This window comes from Oreochromis aureus, linkage group 4, assembly GCF_013358895.1.
Source record: "Oreochromis aureus strain Israel breed Guangdong linkage group 4, ZZ_aureus, whole genome shotgun sequence".
NCBI lineage: Eukaryota > Metazoa > Chordata > Actinopteri > Cichliformes > Cichlidae > Oreochromis > Oreochromis aureus.
The window spans coordinates 24,854,888-24,869,348 of NC_052945.1; the positions used below are offsets into that span (position 1 = coordinate 24,854,888).

Below are 14,461 nucleotides of genomic sequence, written 5' to 3' on the forward strand. Positions count from 1 at the left end.
TGTAATGATCCTGGTGCTTCTCCTGGGGTCTTGCAAGGTGATTATTATTGGTCGGAATTATTAAAAACGCTCATTAACTTTTACTGATGCACTTATTGAACCCTTGTCTTTTTAACAATGGATTTCCTTAAACGTTGAATAGGAGTTTAAAAAAAATCAATTTAAACCAAATTAAAGTAAAGGCACTGCTGTAAACAACAAGGGTTGAATTTATTATTATTATTATATAGCACAATATAAAACGGGGGCATTGTTGCAAAACAGAACGCAGATAATCGTCTTATCTCAATTGTCTCGTCGGTAGCCAGAATTGTAATTAAAGACCTGAGATGCGCGGAAAAAAAACAAAACCGCTAAATCTGTGCAACATTATTAGTTTTAACTAAGGATTTTTTTTTTATCTGACTCACATGTTAAGGTTTAGTAAGTTCACTTTAATTGCATTGAAAAGGTTATTAGTCACAGAAAAATTGTATTTTCATTAGTTTTTAACAAATGCGACTGTCTTTTGCAGAAAAACGCACCATGTCCACCAGACAGGACTAAAGATGCAGCTGGAAACATTACAAATGAAATCGCTGAACAAACTGGTCAGCAGTAACACAGTCCAGCCTCATGCAGTGGCGCAAAATGACAACACAATAGCCAACAAAAACATTATAAATAATAGATATCCCACAGTAGCTTCACCACACACCGTGCTTTAATAAATGAAGATTAACAGACAAAAATCACTATAAAAAAGGGTGTGGTGTTGTAAGTTAAGATACAAGATGTTGTTTACAAAGTTCATGCACTAACAGATAAATGGAACTGGACCTGTTTGAGTGTCCACATGATCTGATTCGTTTCCTCTGATTGGCGGTGCTGTAAACATAGTTGTTTTGGTTGATAAAGGGAAGGGACATTTAGAGTTCGGGTTTTTTAAGCCAACAAACCGTGTTTTAGAAGAGCCTCAGTTACTGAGGTTTCAAAATTAAACTATTCAATTACTGCACACTGCTCACTAGAGCCTGACCAATTTATCGATGGGCTGAAAATATTGGCTGATCAGCTATTTCTTTTTCTAGCGGTATCTGTTATTTACAGTGGCTGATGTGGCACAGTTTGTCCACCAGAGGGCAACTTCCCTGTTGACCACATGTGTTGGAACGCCACCAACACAAAAAAGCTTATCTGAGCAGAGGGTAAATAAATAACTATACATATCAAATAGTGAAATCTGATTATGTTGTGTGCCTGAAAGAAAAAAAATACATTAGATGATATATCTGGCGGCAGGCAGGTTTTGAACCCAATATTTCTAGAACTCATAGGATCAAAATACCAAAACACAAAACTCAGGAAAGGCAAAAGCCAGGAATTTACAAACTAGGAACTATAGAAGAAACACAGGACACACAACACAAGGGAGGACACAATAAAGAAGCAAGCAAACTGAGGGTTTAAGAGGAGACGAGGGCGGATTGGGGAAAAGACACAGCTGAACTGAATCTAACCAATTAGACAAGTGGAAGGAAAAATGAATTTAACACACACAGGACAAGAGTCTGTCAAAATAAAACAGGAAGTAAAAGACCATAGGAACAGAAATGCAGAGTTTACACAACGAGAGAAAAGTGAACAAACGCGGAGAAAGGACAGACTTCACACAGGAAACACCAAGACGAGGACAGGCTGGACAGAAAAGGGAACTAACCTCATCAACCAAGAAAGCAAGAACTAGAAACAAAGACAAAAACTAATACTATATTCAAAAGACTAAATAAGTTAACATAAATCAGTTCACAAACCCAGAAATAAATCATGAACGCTCTAAACCTTGGGTCCAATACACAGGTACCATGACCGTCTCTTAGTATACTGTAGTTGTGTTATTTTTGTTAGTTTGTGGCTCTCACAGTTTCTCTTTCTTTATGTCTGTCCCAGGCCTCAGTAACATCATTGGAATTATTGTCTATATCTCAGCCAACTCTGGCGACCCAGGCCAGAGTGACAGCAAGAAGTCCTACTCCTATGGCTGGTCTTTTTACTTCGGCGCCCTCTCCTTCATTATGGCGGAAATGGTGGGTGTGCTGGCTGTGCACATGTTCATTGAGAAGCACCGCAAGCTCCGGGCCAAGTCCCGCACTGAGCTCATCAAGAAGTCCGCCTTTAGCCGCATCCCCTCCTATCGCTACCGTTTCCGGCGCCGCTCCAGCGTTCGCTCTTCAGAGGCTCCCAGCCGCGATGCCTCGCCACTGGGGAAAGGTGGCTACACAGGGCCAGCCGCCTCCGAGATGCCGATGTACACGCTAAACCCACGAGAGGCCGGCAATGCCGGCAGCAAACCTGTTGGCGGCTTAGGCGGGCTGCTTAACTCGGAGAGGGATTTCCTCCAGAGCAGCACGCTCACTAAAGACTACAGCAAGGACCCCAACCGCAGAACCACACCTGTCTGAGAGGTGCTGGCTACAGATATCGCCCCAATCACAGTATCAAAGAGGAGGAGGATGAGAAATACAGGGGGGAGTGCAAGCAAAAGCAGGGGACACACAGGGTTATGGGGTGGGAAGGGGGGGGTTGCTAAACTTCGACTGTGAACTGTGAACTTTTAGCCTTCGAACTGTGAATCCTGAGCCCTGTGAGAGTGCGTGTAGCAGGGTTGGTTTTAATAGAGAAGTTGTTCCCAGCCCCAGCACATATCACTGTAGTAATACTTGTAACTCCTTATATATCAAGGTACATTCGGTTTATGTTCATGAGTTTTATGTTCATAAATTGATTTTCAGGCTTTTTCCTCACAGGAGAAATGGGAATTAGTGGAAATGTAAAATATATTAAGTGTTTTTTCTGTTTGGGGCAACTTCTCTTTAAAAAAAACAACAACAAAAAAACAAAAGCGCCACAAAAAAACTCCAATGTGAATTTGAGGAGAAGAGGTGACAGACTTTGTGTGAACCTCTGTCCTCCTGACCTTTTGGATAGCAGCAGAGTCGGGTCAGGGAAGGGGAACGGCCTTAGAGCTCCCAGCTGACCCTCTGATTACAGTAAACGTGAAGACGTCAGCACCTCGTCGTGGGTTCTGATTCCTTTTCAGTTCAGCTAGATTCAAATTATAAACTGAAGATCGGTTTGCCCATTTAAACCAGTGCATTTGTGGAAGCAGTTATCATTTTCTATACATTTTGTATATAAACTTTCATACTGATCGATCAGAAAGCTCGCTTCACGACTGAACTGAAAATGAATTGAGCTCTTCCCTGGTCACATTTTCCCCTCATCACTCTGATTCCAGGTCAGTGGTTAAACCTGCCAGGCGGTTTCAATGAGTAAAGAAGAAACCGCGGATTAGCTGTTGCAGGCTGGGTAGAAAAGGTCTGACTCAACAACCTAAAGAATCTCTTATAGATGGTAACGTAAGATCCATTGGTGCTTCCTTCTGTTTTTTCTGCCACTTCTTGATTTATTTATTTTTTCACCTAAAACCTAAAAAGAGGTGGTCTGTCTGCCAAGCTGTCTGTCTGCGTCCATGTGTCACCTCTCACCTTTTTCTGTGTAGCCACACCTCCACACATCCTCTCACCCTGCCCACCCTCTCCACTAGATTTAGCTCCTGTCTTCCATTGGTGGTGTTTTTGGAGACTAGTTAGGTTTTCTGGAGGTTGTTGTTTCAGGGTACTGTGGAGGGGAGACCGCTGAGCTGTGAATAGGCTTTAAGGCAGCACCGTTTGTTTGCCCACTACCTCTTGGTGAACACATTTCTGATTTAATGTTAAAAGCTGTCAGATTTACAGCCACAGGAGTAAACACAGGCTAAAGTAGACGTCTCCAACAGGAGGAAACTGTCCGTATGTAGCACACAAATTAAGGAGCGGGAGATGGAATTGGAGGATATCCAATTGTATTATTTAAGATGTTACTAAGTCACTCACAGCCTCCTCACTGCTCTTCATCGCCACTGCTCACACACATTCTGGCTGACAAACTAGTTACTTACTCCACTGCCACCTCTCCAGCCTTAAAACAGGACCAGTGTCAAATACTGCTGCGATCCACGCATCGAGGCACCGGAGGACACTTTGTGTGCATCTGACTGAGCAGCAGTGTTTGGACGCCTTTCAGACTAATGGCCTTTACACACCGGACACGTAAAATTTGCACCAATATTTTGTTTGTTAAAAATACTCGCCTATTCTCAATGCAGGCGTTCACAGCTACCACATAATTTTGCAAGATGAATTTGCATTTAATTTATAGAATCAAGCACAATTTTTTCAGATGTTTTGCATACGAATTAACAGATCTGACCAATCAGACCACTGCATGTGGCAACAAGTGCGCTTGTAGCTCAAACGCACTTACTTCATGAACATACTGAAACGCAAGTACTGAACACACACATAAAAATAAATAGTAATAGCAAAGCAATAGTGTTTCTTTTCAGACATAGAGCTAGATGGTGCTCCAGGTCAGTCGACTCTGAAATAATTTCCCTGCCTCCTCAGATGTGGGAAGAGCTCAGACTGCCCTGCTCACATCCTGAAATATGTACGACAGCAGTCGTGATAAAGATTCAACTCCTGCTGCTGCCTTCTCGTGAGAATTGAATGAACCCAGAATCTCTGCTTCTTTCCTTTCGTTGTTTAGAAACATCAGGACCAGTTCATTGTGGCTTGATGCGTCTTTTTTGAGGACATTTTTTGCAAAATCGGTGTGCATATACGTAACACAACAAATTCGCATCTGAAAAATCTAGAATTTCATTTTGGTTTTTTTGCAGCATGGTCGGTGTGTAATGGCCTTACTTTTCTGCAGGAAAAGCAGCACAAAAAACTACTGTGATAAAGCCCCTGATCTACTACTGTATGCCTAATATTTACACAGTCAGTCCACCTGGTTTCCCAACAATCTAATGCTGCATCTGTGCATTTGTAAGCAGTGGCAACTACTGTCATTCTGAAGTATTCCAGCTTTTTAGTAAAAGGAGGCATATTCTAAAACATTAAGAAAACAAGCTGAATTATTCACTTTACTCAGTAACTTTCTATCTCACGACACGAGGCGACAGGATTTGACACTGTGAGAAAAAAGGCAACACAGCCATAAAATCTACAGAGAGGAGACAGGAAGGGTTGTGAAACCTGAGCATGAGTATCTAGTCACACCATTTTTCTCAACCTGTTTCTGGGACTGTGAGTAACAAGTAAGTGTGAAACTCAAAAGAGGGAAAAAAAAATGCTTTTTTTATTTTTTCAGTTGTTGTTCTTTTACCTTCCCATAAACAGCCATTGCACTGTTTTGTATAAAGTCGACATGAAACAACACCAACCCGACACTGTCAAGCTACTACTCTGACAGTCATTACTCTGATAATAAAATATGTTTTAAACCTCGCACACACTGTTTAATTTATGATGCTGCTGTTTTATCTCCTGTCTCCGACGCCATAAAGGGAGCTTAAAGGGACAAACGTGCATTGCTACTGTCCTCTACATGTAAATATTAATTTTGCAACTGCAACTAGGGGCATCAGCTTTTGTCATGGGCTGTGAAAGGGAAAAAAAAACCCTACTTTTCTCCAAGCAAGGGCTTTTAATTTTTAAAGGACAGGAGCACACAAGGGCTTTTTATGCTCAGCACTGCAGCAATTTCATTTTAAGGGTGTAACTTGGGAGGGAGGGGGAGAAAAAGCAAAGTACATTTGCACAGAAACAATCGTTGTTGAACAAGCTGACCGCTAATACAGCACGCTTTGTGTAAAAGAGAAGCTGAAGTAGAGGAAAATCAGACTACACTCTTCTACTCTGCTAGTTTTTTTGACTTAACTTTAGGTTAGATGAGTAATTTTGTGACGTAATTAGAGATAAAGACTATTGCCTTAAGCAAAGGTAGCATAATTAAGACTTATTTCAGTTGCTTAAGATTCAAACATAAATTAGCGAAATATGCCTGGTGCCAAATATTACTCCAGATGTTTTCTATGTATCACGACCTCCAGGTTAGCTTTAGGTTTGCAGCTGTAAGTACTCTTCTCCATGTAGGATTTACTGACTCAGCAGTAGCGGTAGCTTCGTAGCTCTCATCGGCTCAGACCTCGAGGGGTCTGCTTAGGGTCGAAGTTCAGAACTGCCATCCATGAGCCATGTCAGCGTTGACCATTCAAACCATGCATGCCATATCCATTTGCTTCCAGTGCTTACATTTGCTGTAGTCTCAAATGGCACCCTAATCTCTATACTCTGTAGGGATACTCGACTGCTACACAAAAGACGCCTTACAAGGGCGCGCGGGCCCGTTAGCCCGCGCTGTAATGATGTTTACTTCAGTAGAGCAAGGGTGCTTTTTGAGACTAGGCCGCTGTCTATCTCTTCTTCATAAAGCTTTGATACTCTGATATATTATTAGTAAAAAAGAAATTATTCTATTCTATTCTAAAGGTGCCACTGTGCAGAGGATGATAAACTCTGTCACATATTGTAGTAATCTATTCATTGGGGCGGGGGCTGGGGAGGGTTGATCGCAGGGGGGCGGAGTTGGGAAGCAGGGGTTGTAGTCTTTCTAATATTCTATTATTCTAGTTTCATTTTCTACTTTGATGTGATTGTGAGGTTGTGTTGTTTTAATCACATCTGAAGTTTCTGACAGGAGGGACATTAGGAGGAGTGGAGCACTCGGACGATCGCTCATGGACATAAACCTCACCTCACCGGTGCCAGAGGTCACTTTACAATTTGCCAGCAGGACATTCAGCACTGCAGTGCACACACACACACACACACACACACCACACGGATACATGCATTCCAAGTAGCTATACATACAAATTCCTGTACATTTGAGGACTTTTACCCAAAGCTTCAACACTAGTTTCTGTTGTTTGCACTTGCACAGGAGAAGACCGCCTCAGATAGCAGGCTACAAGCATCACTAAACCCTCCAGTTTCCCGAGTTTGGAAGACGTAACGACTGTTAATTAAAGAATAAAAACAGGGTTAAGAACTGTCCGATGCATTATTTAAAACCTGAAACAATGAAGCATTGACTTCCAGGAAAAATATGGTCGGAAAAAAAACCCAGAATGATCGTGATCCAATCGTAGAACTCACGGCTATGTTAATAGCAAAAGTAAGGGTATTTAAACACGCACAAGAGAACTAAACAGCTGTGAAAAGCATGTATTAGTGAGGCTAGTTGGTGAATAAAAGGTTTCAGTTTGCTCAGAAGCATATAGATCGGACTCTGGAGGAATGGAAAAAGGTCATGTGGTCTGATGAGTCCAGATTTACCCCGTTACAGAGTGATTTATGCATCAGGGTAAGATAGATCCAGCGTTTACTTTACATCTGGGGTTGCTTCAGTTGGTCTGATCTAGGTTCAGCAACCTTATGTGGCCCCCCCAAAAATGGGGGGTCAGCTGACAACGTGATGAAAATGAATGACCAACAATGATTCCTTTCTTTCCTCACGGCACAGGCATGATGATCCAAGATGATTGATAATCTTTAGGATGTGCTGCAGAATCAAAACAAAACTGGACAGAAATAAACATTCGCATCATGTAAGCTCATCAAAATAATGCCATCATCATCAAAGGTAATCAGCTGATATCAGTTATGACCGAACAGTATAATGAAACTTTTGCACACTTAAACTTTAACTTGAAATAGAAATCGAAGCTTTGGGATTATTGGTCCTCATGAGTATAGGAGCACAAGAACACAGCACAACACGACGTAGCCTCGTTAATGATCACACACACACACATCCATGCTCACAGCTTCAGCTTTGCCCGGTGTGGCGCAGAGAGAAATGTTCTGTTCTGGGGTAAAAAAAACAAAACAACTATCACTGTGTCATATTTGGTGTTTCTTTGGAAGAAAAACGACAAACTGTTACCACTGCGTTGCTGTCGTGTCGCTCCTCGATGGGACTTCAGTACACTGAGCCAGCTAATCAACCACGGAGGACCAGAAAAAAACTGTTTTGAAGGAGTAGTTCAGAGACAAACACTTGCTATAAGCACTCTACACTTTGCACTCGCAACACACACACCAACACACACTAACGCATTTAAGGTCACTGTGTGAGGAGGGCGTACAGGTGGAGTTATGTGCCTGCATGTTTGTGTGTGTAAATATTTACATTGTGCGTGTTTGTGTGCGTGTGTGCAGTTAGCCTCTCCTCACCCATGCACCCAGTGCCTGCCTGTCCTGCCTTCAGACAGCTCCAAGATCAGCCATGGGGCGTCCAGTATAACCTCCTCTGCATCCTCGCGACCTTTAATGGTTGGACCGGGATCAGTTTTAGAGCTAACTGCCCCGATCATTCCTCAGCAGACGCAGCCATACAAGCTAATAGGACTGTTCTGGATTCAGTCGGCTCTGGCGGAAACATTTTTATTGTATTTTTTAATTTGGATCTTGTTTTTCTTACATTGCCGTCTCTGTGTGTGCAGCTGGTTTAGGATCAGCAGAGGGGGCTTGGGAATAGACTATGATCTATTGAGTCCCTAGTGACACCTGGTCTTGAATCAGCACGAGCTGATTTTGCCTGCTGTTCCTCGTGTTCCCAAATGTCCCATAAATTTGGGAAAACAAGCTGTGTGTTTGCTCTGAAAGACTTACTTGTAAAATTGTTAGGCTTTTTAAAATGTGTCCTTTAGGAAGTTTCACTCACCAGATTTCCTCCTCGAAATGATTTCACTTTAACTTCAAGCATTGTTGACGGCGGTGGCAGTTTATGGATTGCGGACAAGTTGTTGTTTTAAGTTTTCTAAACATAATCTATTGATAGATAAAGAATAGAAACCATTATTACAAGAATAATTTCAGCCTTGGTGACTATTAGGCCTGTTTCCCTGTTTTATCTTGGGGGGTTTGTGCCAACCTTTAGCCTTTTAGCAAGAGAGATTTTGTACCTGTCCTATATTTCACATGAATTATTTTGACAGGGAATACAGAGCGATTAAAATGTGCTTTTAACGGTTTTGCCTCAAGCCCTGCATTCAGACAGTGCTGTTTACGTAGTTTACAGAATATATCTGTGGCTGGCACGGTTGACTGACCAAGGATGAAAGGCCCAAAACAGTATCGTGTTTTACCAAGCTTGGAGAGTTTCGCAGGAATATTCAGGCTCCTTGCTTAAATTTCTTTTGAAAGTAGCAACAAAACATGTTTTTTTTCTTCCTGAACAAGTGAAATCAGACGGTGTCCTTAAACGAAAAGATTGTGACTGTTTTTACTGAGATTTACAAAAGACTCGCAGGGAAATATCGACAACATTTAATGTGACATACTTGTATTGGATTACTACACAGGTTTCTCTATGAGAAAGCCACGCCCCAAAGAGTCTAAATTGCCCTTGAGTTTTTACTGAGCCATGTTGTAATGGGTAGAGTCAGGCTACTCAGTGTATGAAACCAGTGTGACAGTGCCCTGGCTGGGCTTTTTGCCACGTTAGCTGCATAACTCTGTGATTGGCAAAGCCGGTTAGTGCACTACTTCATTTCAGACTGTAAAAAACATTAAATCAACAGTTGCAATTAGATTTGCTTCATCCTTCAGGATTAAGTTAGTTGTTACATAAGTAGCATACCCAGCAAACCATATACAGGACGTAAAATAGAGGTGTAGTAAAAGTAGTGGTCCAATGGACACATCTTCTCCTTGTCCACAGACTAGTATAACTGTAACCTTTTAAAAAGCCATTTGTACATCTAAAATCTGCCTCCTTTGTTGCACCCTGGACTTAATGCGTCTGGCTGTTACAGCCATATTTACCCAGAGATCAGACCACTTCAATGTGACATGAAAGTCTCACAAGAATGTCAAGAAATACTCAAGCAGACATAGTTAGCATCTCCAAGATGTAACAAAAAACGCTAAGCAGTAGTTGTTTAACATCAAAATGTTTGCTGGGATAGCTTCACTTAGTGATTTAGTGCTTTTTAATTTACTGCAATGTTTAGCATTGTTGCTACAGATCAGCAAGGTAACATGCAGTTCTGCTGTTATTTAGTTCAACCCCACAGAAAGTGACTAGCATGGCCGTAAACTGTTGCGCTGTGCCTCAAATTACACATTTCTGTTCTTTTAAGCTAATGTGTACTTAGCACACACACCAGTATTAATTGACAGATATTCCATGTGTTATAGCATGATTTAGTGTTTTGTTACCTTCTTGAATTCTGTAGAAGAATCTGAAGAATTTATTATTGCAGAAAGACGGAGACTAAAAAAAGCAGCAGCTAGTGATCCAGTATTTTTAATATAACTCTAAAAAGAAGAAGAAGTTACTTTCAGTTGCTCTTTTATTCACAGGGGTCTCCCACAGTGGGTTGTTTTTTATTTTTATGCCAGCTCCCTTTCCTAATCAACTCCATAAGGGACATGTGTCTCCTCCCAGGATCAAACCAGGGATTAAACCACTAGCAACACTAGCATCCTCACATTACGCTGGTAAGCAGATGGAAGTATCTGAACTGAGATACACCGACAGTTTTTGGTGGTAAATAAATGTAACCTGACTTTATCCATTTCAAACTGACCCGAGGACTGTTAGAAAAAATGCCAGAGCACAAACTCAGGAGAAGAGTCTGATATTTTATTTAATTTTTTATGGATTTGTCAGTTAGTTTATTAATTTCTGAACAGAGCGACAAAATTTGCCACAAAGACAGAGCAAACAATCCAGAAATATTGTATGTTCATATGTATATTGTGAGTACGGCGGTGGCCAGCATAAAGTTGTTTTCAGGGAGTGTATCTTAGAGGCATTGTAGCATTTTGCTTCAAGATGAAGCAGTTGATGACTGTAAGGAGGACTAGTAACAATCAGCTGTTACTCTGTGTGTCTTTAGGGTTAACACTGGAGATTCTGGGTGTTTTCTTGCAGCGGTCATTAAAGTATAAAGTCAAATGTACAGCTGAAACTTCAAGTAGAAGTATAAAGTATAAAAAATACACTAAAAGCATGATGGTAATAGGTTTAAGTGTTAAAGATTGTGTAAATCAGTGTCAGCGGGCAGCTTTTTATCTTGCTCCATACCTCTGAGCCCTATCATGAGATAATTAGTCCTCTACAAACAAATATACACACACACATGCATGCAGAAACATGCTGGCACTCACATTTGTCTTTCTATACACAGGAACACTGACTGCATCATTCTCACACACACACACATACCAACAAACACACACACATACACACAGATGCCAGCCATTTTCACTGTATACTTTATAATGTAAACCTCCAACTAACAGCAGTCTGACACAGACACATGCTGTGATTAAAAGCACACTTTTACTTACGTGGTATAAATATGATTACCTATATGAAGGATATTATATACATCATAATATTAGAAAATAAAGAGTCACCTTTTCAAAGTGCCTGTGGTGAGTTCATTTTGTTTTCGACTGTGTGTACCATGTGACTGTGATTTGCTGTTACATCCTGTTCTTTCTCCCCCACATGGACAATAATGTGGTTTTTACAGAAAGGAAGCTGATAATGTTTAAAACACCAACAAAGCAAATTGGATCAGATTCAAAAACACTGTTTCATGCTGCTTGTCTTTTATTGTGTTATATTTGCTGACAGTCTCCTGCATCTTGCACTCTGCATAGACGTCTTTACGTCTCTCCACTACACCCTGGATAAGGAATTGTGAAACGTTATTACTTCTATAACTATCATCAAAATATCTACCGTTAGCTCGCAACCATGAGTGGTGGAGGGATCTTTTAGAAACTTGCAGATGTTTAATGCTATACTCTGTTTAATCCACAGTGATTTTAAAAGTCACGTGTTTATAGGCTGGCTGTCATGTGCCATAAACTTTCTAACCCCCCCCCCCCAAAAACATAGCTTTAATGAGCTCAGAACGGCTACACCATTTGGTTAGCTAGTTTCTGATACACACTAATGTGAAGATACTGGTAGAGTCTGCAAACTGCCCATTTTATCAAACACAGAATCGTAGAAGTTATGTCCTCACTCCATCACCTGAATATCTTTGCAGAATTTCATTAGACTCACTTGTCTAAGGACTTATTAAAGTTTTTATGAATAATAAGCTCTGACTCGTCTTGGCTAACACGTGTTGCCCAAGGCACGTGATATCAAACTAGTCTCTTGTCCAAGGCCACAGGTTTGTCCACAATGCTTGAACTGAGCCACTTAGCTTGGCAAGATCCAACCTGTGTCCATGGGTCACACCCACTAAAATGGCAGAAGCTATGTATTCCAGTGGCTCCAATTTAAGCTAGCTTCTACTGACAGTAGCTAATTTCAGTCACAAGATGGCAGTAATTTACTGAATGGATGGAAACTGGCAATTCAGTTTTCCCATGTGCTACAGTCACTGGTTGCTTTAGAAACAAGTACTGCCCAGGTGGCTGGCAGTGGTTTGTGTAAGTTGCTAGCTCTCACTGGATGCAGAAAGAGCTGTAATTGCTTTGGTTGCTAGCATACTGCCACGGTTGCCAGTAATTTTTCATGTTAGTCTGCAAATATCCTCTACCCTACTAGCCATAGTACAACTTGATAAAGTGTGACACAAACTGAAACTGGAGGAGATTCACCTACAAAGGTTTTGAAGGAAAACAGTCTCACACTTTACACTGTTTCACTAAAGCTCAGAGAGTAACTGGACGCTGTTGTAGACAAGTCTGTCACTTCCATTCAAACTATGACCGCAGCAATATGCTAGTAATCATAAGAAGGTTTTTGCCTATCAGTTGGGGAATACAATTTTTTCCCTAACAACAGGTATTTGACTGGGGGCCTTATTCACTTATTCCAAACTGTCCCCGTGTTTGTCACATGTCCAAAGTGATTGACTAGTTAATGCCACATGGTTAGTGGTCACATGTCTACAGCGCCTCAATAAGAGAATGTTTACTGGGCTGATCTTTTTTAAAACGTGCACACATACACACACAGGACACATGAGATGTGTATCAGATGTGCTGTGTCAACCATTCTGAATTGGCTTTCTGACAGATAAAGTCTCTGCTTATCTCCACAGCCACCGCACAGATGCCTGAATGATGGCGAGAAAGAGGAAGGGTGGGAGGAAGATGAGAGTTGAGAGGGGAAATGGGAGGGAGAGAGAAAAAGTTAATTAGGTGACTGGAGGATGTTTTTTGGGTGTTTGAAGGTGAAAAAGAGAGAAATTCCTCTAGGACTGTATGAATACATGTGTGTGTATATCTATGGGAGGATAATACCCAAACAAGACCTGAAGGTCCTTGCTGACAGTCCAGTGAGGAAACTGGCCGAGATTCTGGAACCTGAACATCTTGGCAAATCATTTTCTACCTCCAAGTTGAGGTCAACCCAGATCATCTCCTCACACCGAGCACTGGAATTACAATCAATGTCTTTAGTTAACTGATTGTAGTCTTCTAATTTCACTTATTTTTTAAATGACTAAAGTTTCAAGAGAAAAATTTGTCCATTAGTCCTGTGTGATACTGCAAATTTTGGTATCGATCCCAGTAAATATGCACTGCACTTCAGTGGTTTCAATCTTATTTAACTGACAGTAGTTTTTCTGTCAGGTTTGGTCGCGCTTCATCCACATCTACTCCGCTTACATGTGGGGTACCTCAAGGATCTATCCTTGGCCCAGTACTTTTTTCCCTTTACATGCTCCCATTAGGTTCTATTTTCAAAAAATATGGTATCTTATTTCACTGTTTTCCCAATGACTCTCAAATCTACTTTCCTCTTAAAAAGAATTCTGCAGACTCTTTAAAAGTTTTGCTAGACCGCTTTGATGACATGTTGGCATGGATGGCATTACATTTTTTGAAATTAAATGATCAAAAAAACGACATTGTACTGTTTGGATCTTCTGACCCTCGTTTTTCTCTTAAGGTTGACCTGAAATCTGGAAAAGCTCAGAACTCCCTTTGCCAAAAATCTGGGAGTGTTCTTGATAGCCGTTTTTCATTTGAGAAACAAATAAATTCTGTTGTCAAAGCCAGCTTCTTCCAGCTCAGGGCCCTTGCAAAAATTAAGAACATTCTATCATCTGTTGACTTCGAGAAAGTGATTCATGGATTTATTTAATCCAGGCTTGATTACTGTAATAGTCTTTATTTTGGTATCAGCCAGGCTCCGCTTTCTCGTCTTCAGCTTGTTCAGAATGCTGAAGCCCGACTCTTGACAGGCACATGTAAACATGACCATATTTCCCCAGTCTTGGCTCGTTTACACTGGCTTCCAGTACGCTCTAGAATTGATTTTAAGATTTTCTTGCTTGTTTTTAAGTCCCTTAATGGATTACCTCCTTCGTACTTCTCTGATCTTTTAACAAAAAATACTCCAAGTAGAACTCTTCAGTCAGCTGATAAGTTGCTTCTGATTGTTCCTAGAGGCAGACTAAAACACAGTGGAGACGAGATCTTAAACTAAACTAAACTTTAATACAGTCTGCCTTTTTAAATTAGGATCTCTCCAACACTCG

The 14,461-nt window shown here is 41.0% G+C and overlaps 1 protein-coding gene across 1 annotated transcript in view; it reads left to right on the forward strand.

Annotated features, from left to right (window-relative positions):
• The window catches only part of cacng3b (calcium channel, voltage-dependent, gamma subunit 3b), a 31,702-nt gene extending 26,330 nt beyond the window's left edge, over positions 1 to 5,372 (forward strand). Inside the window, exon 5 of the mRNA XM_031728499.2 lies at positions 1,930 to 5,372. Within this exon, the coding sequence (XP_031584359.1) occupies positions 1,930 to 2,441 (512 nt within the window). The 3' untranslated portion in view covers positions 2,442 to 5,372. The remainder of the gene's footprint in view (positions 1 to 1,929) is intronic.
• The last annotated feature ends 9,089 nt before the right edge of the window (positions 5,373 to 14,461 follow it).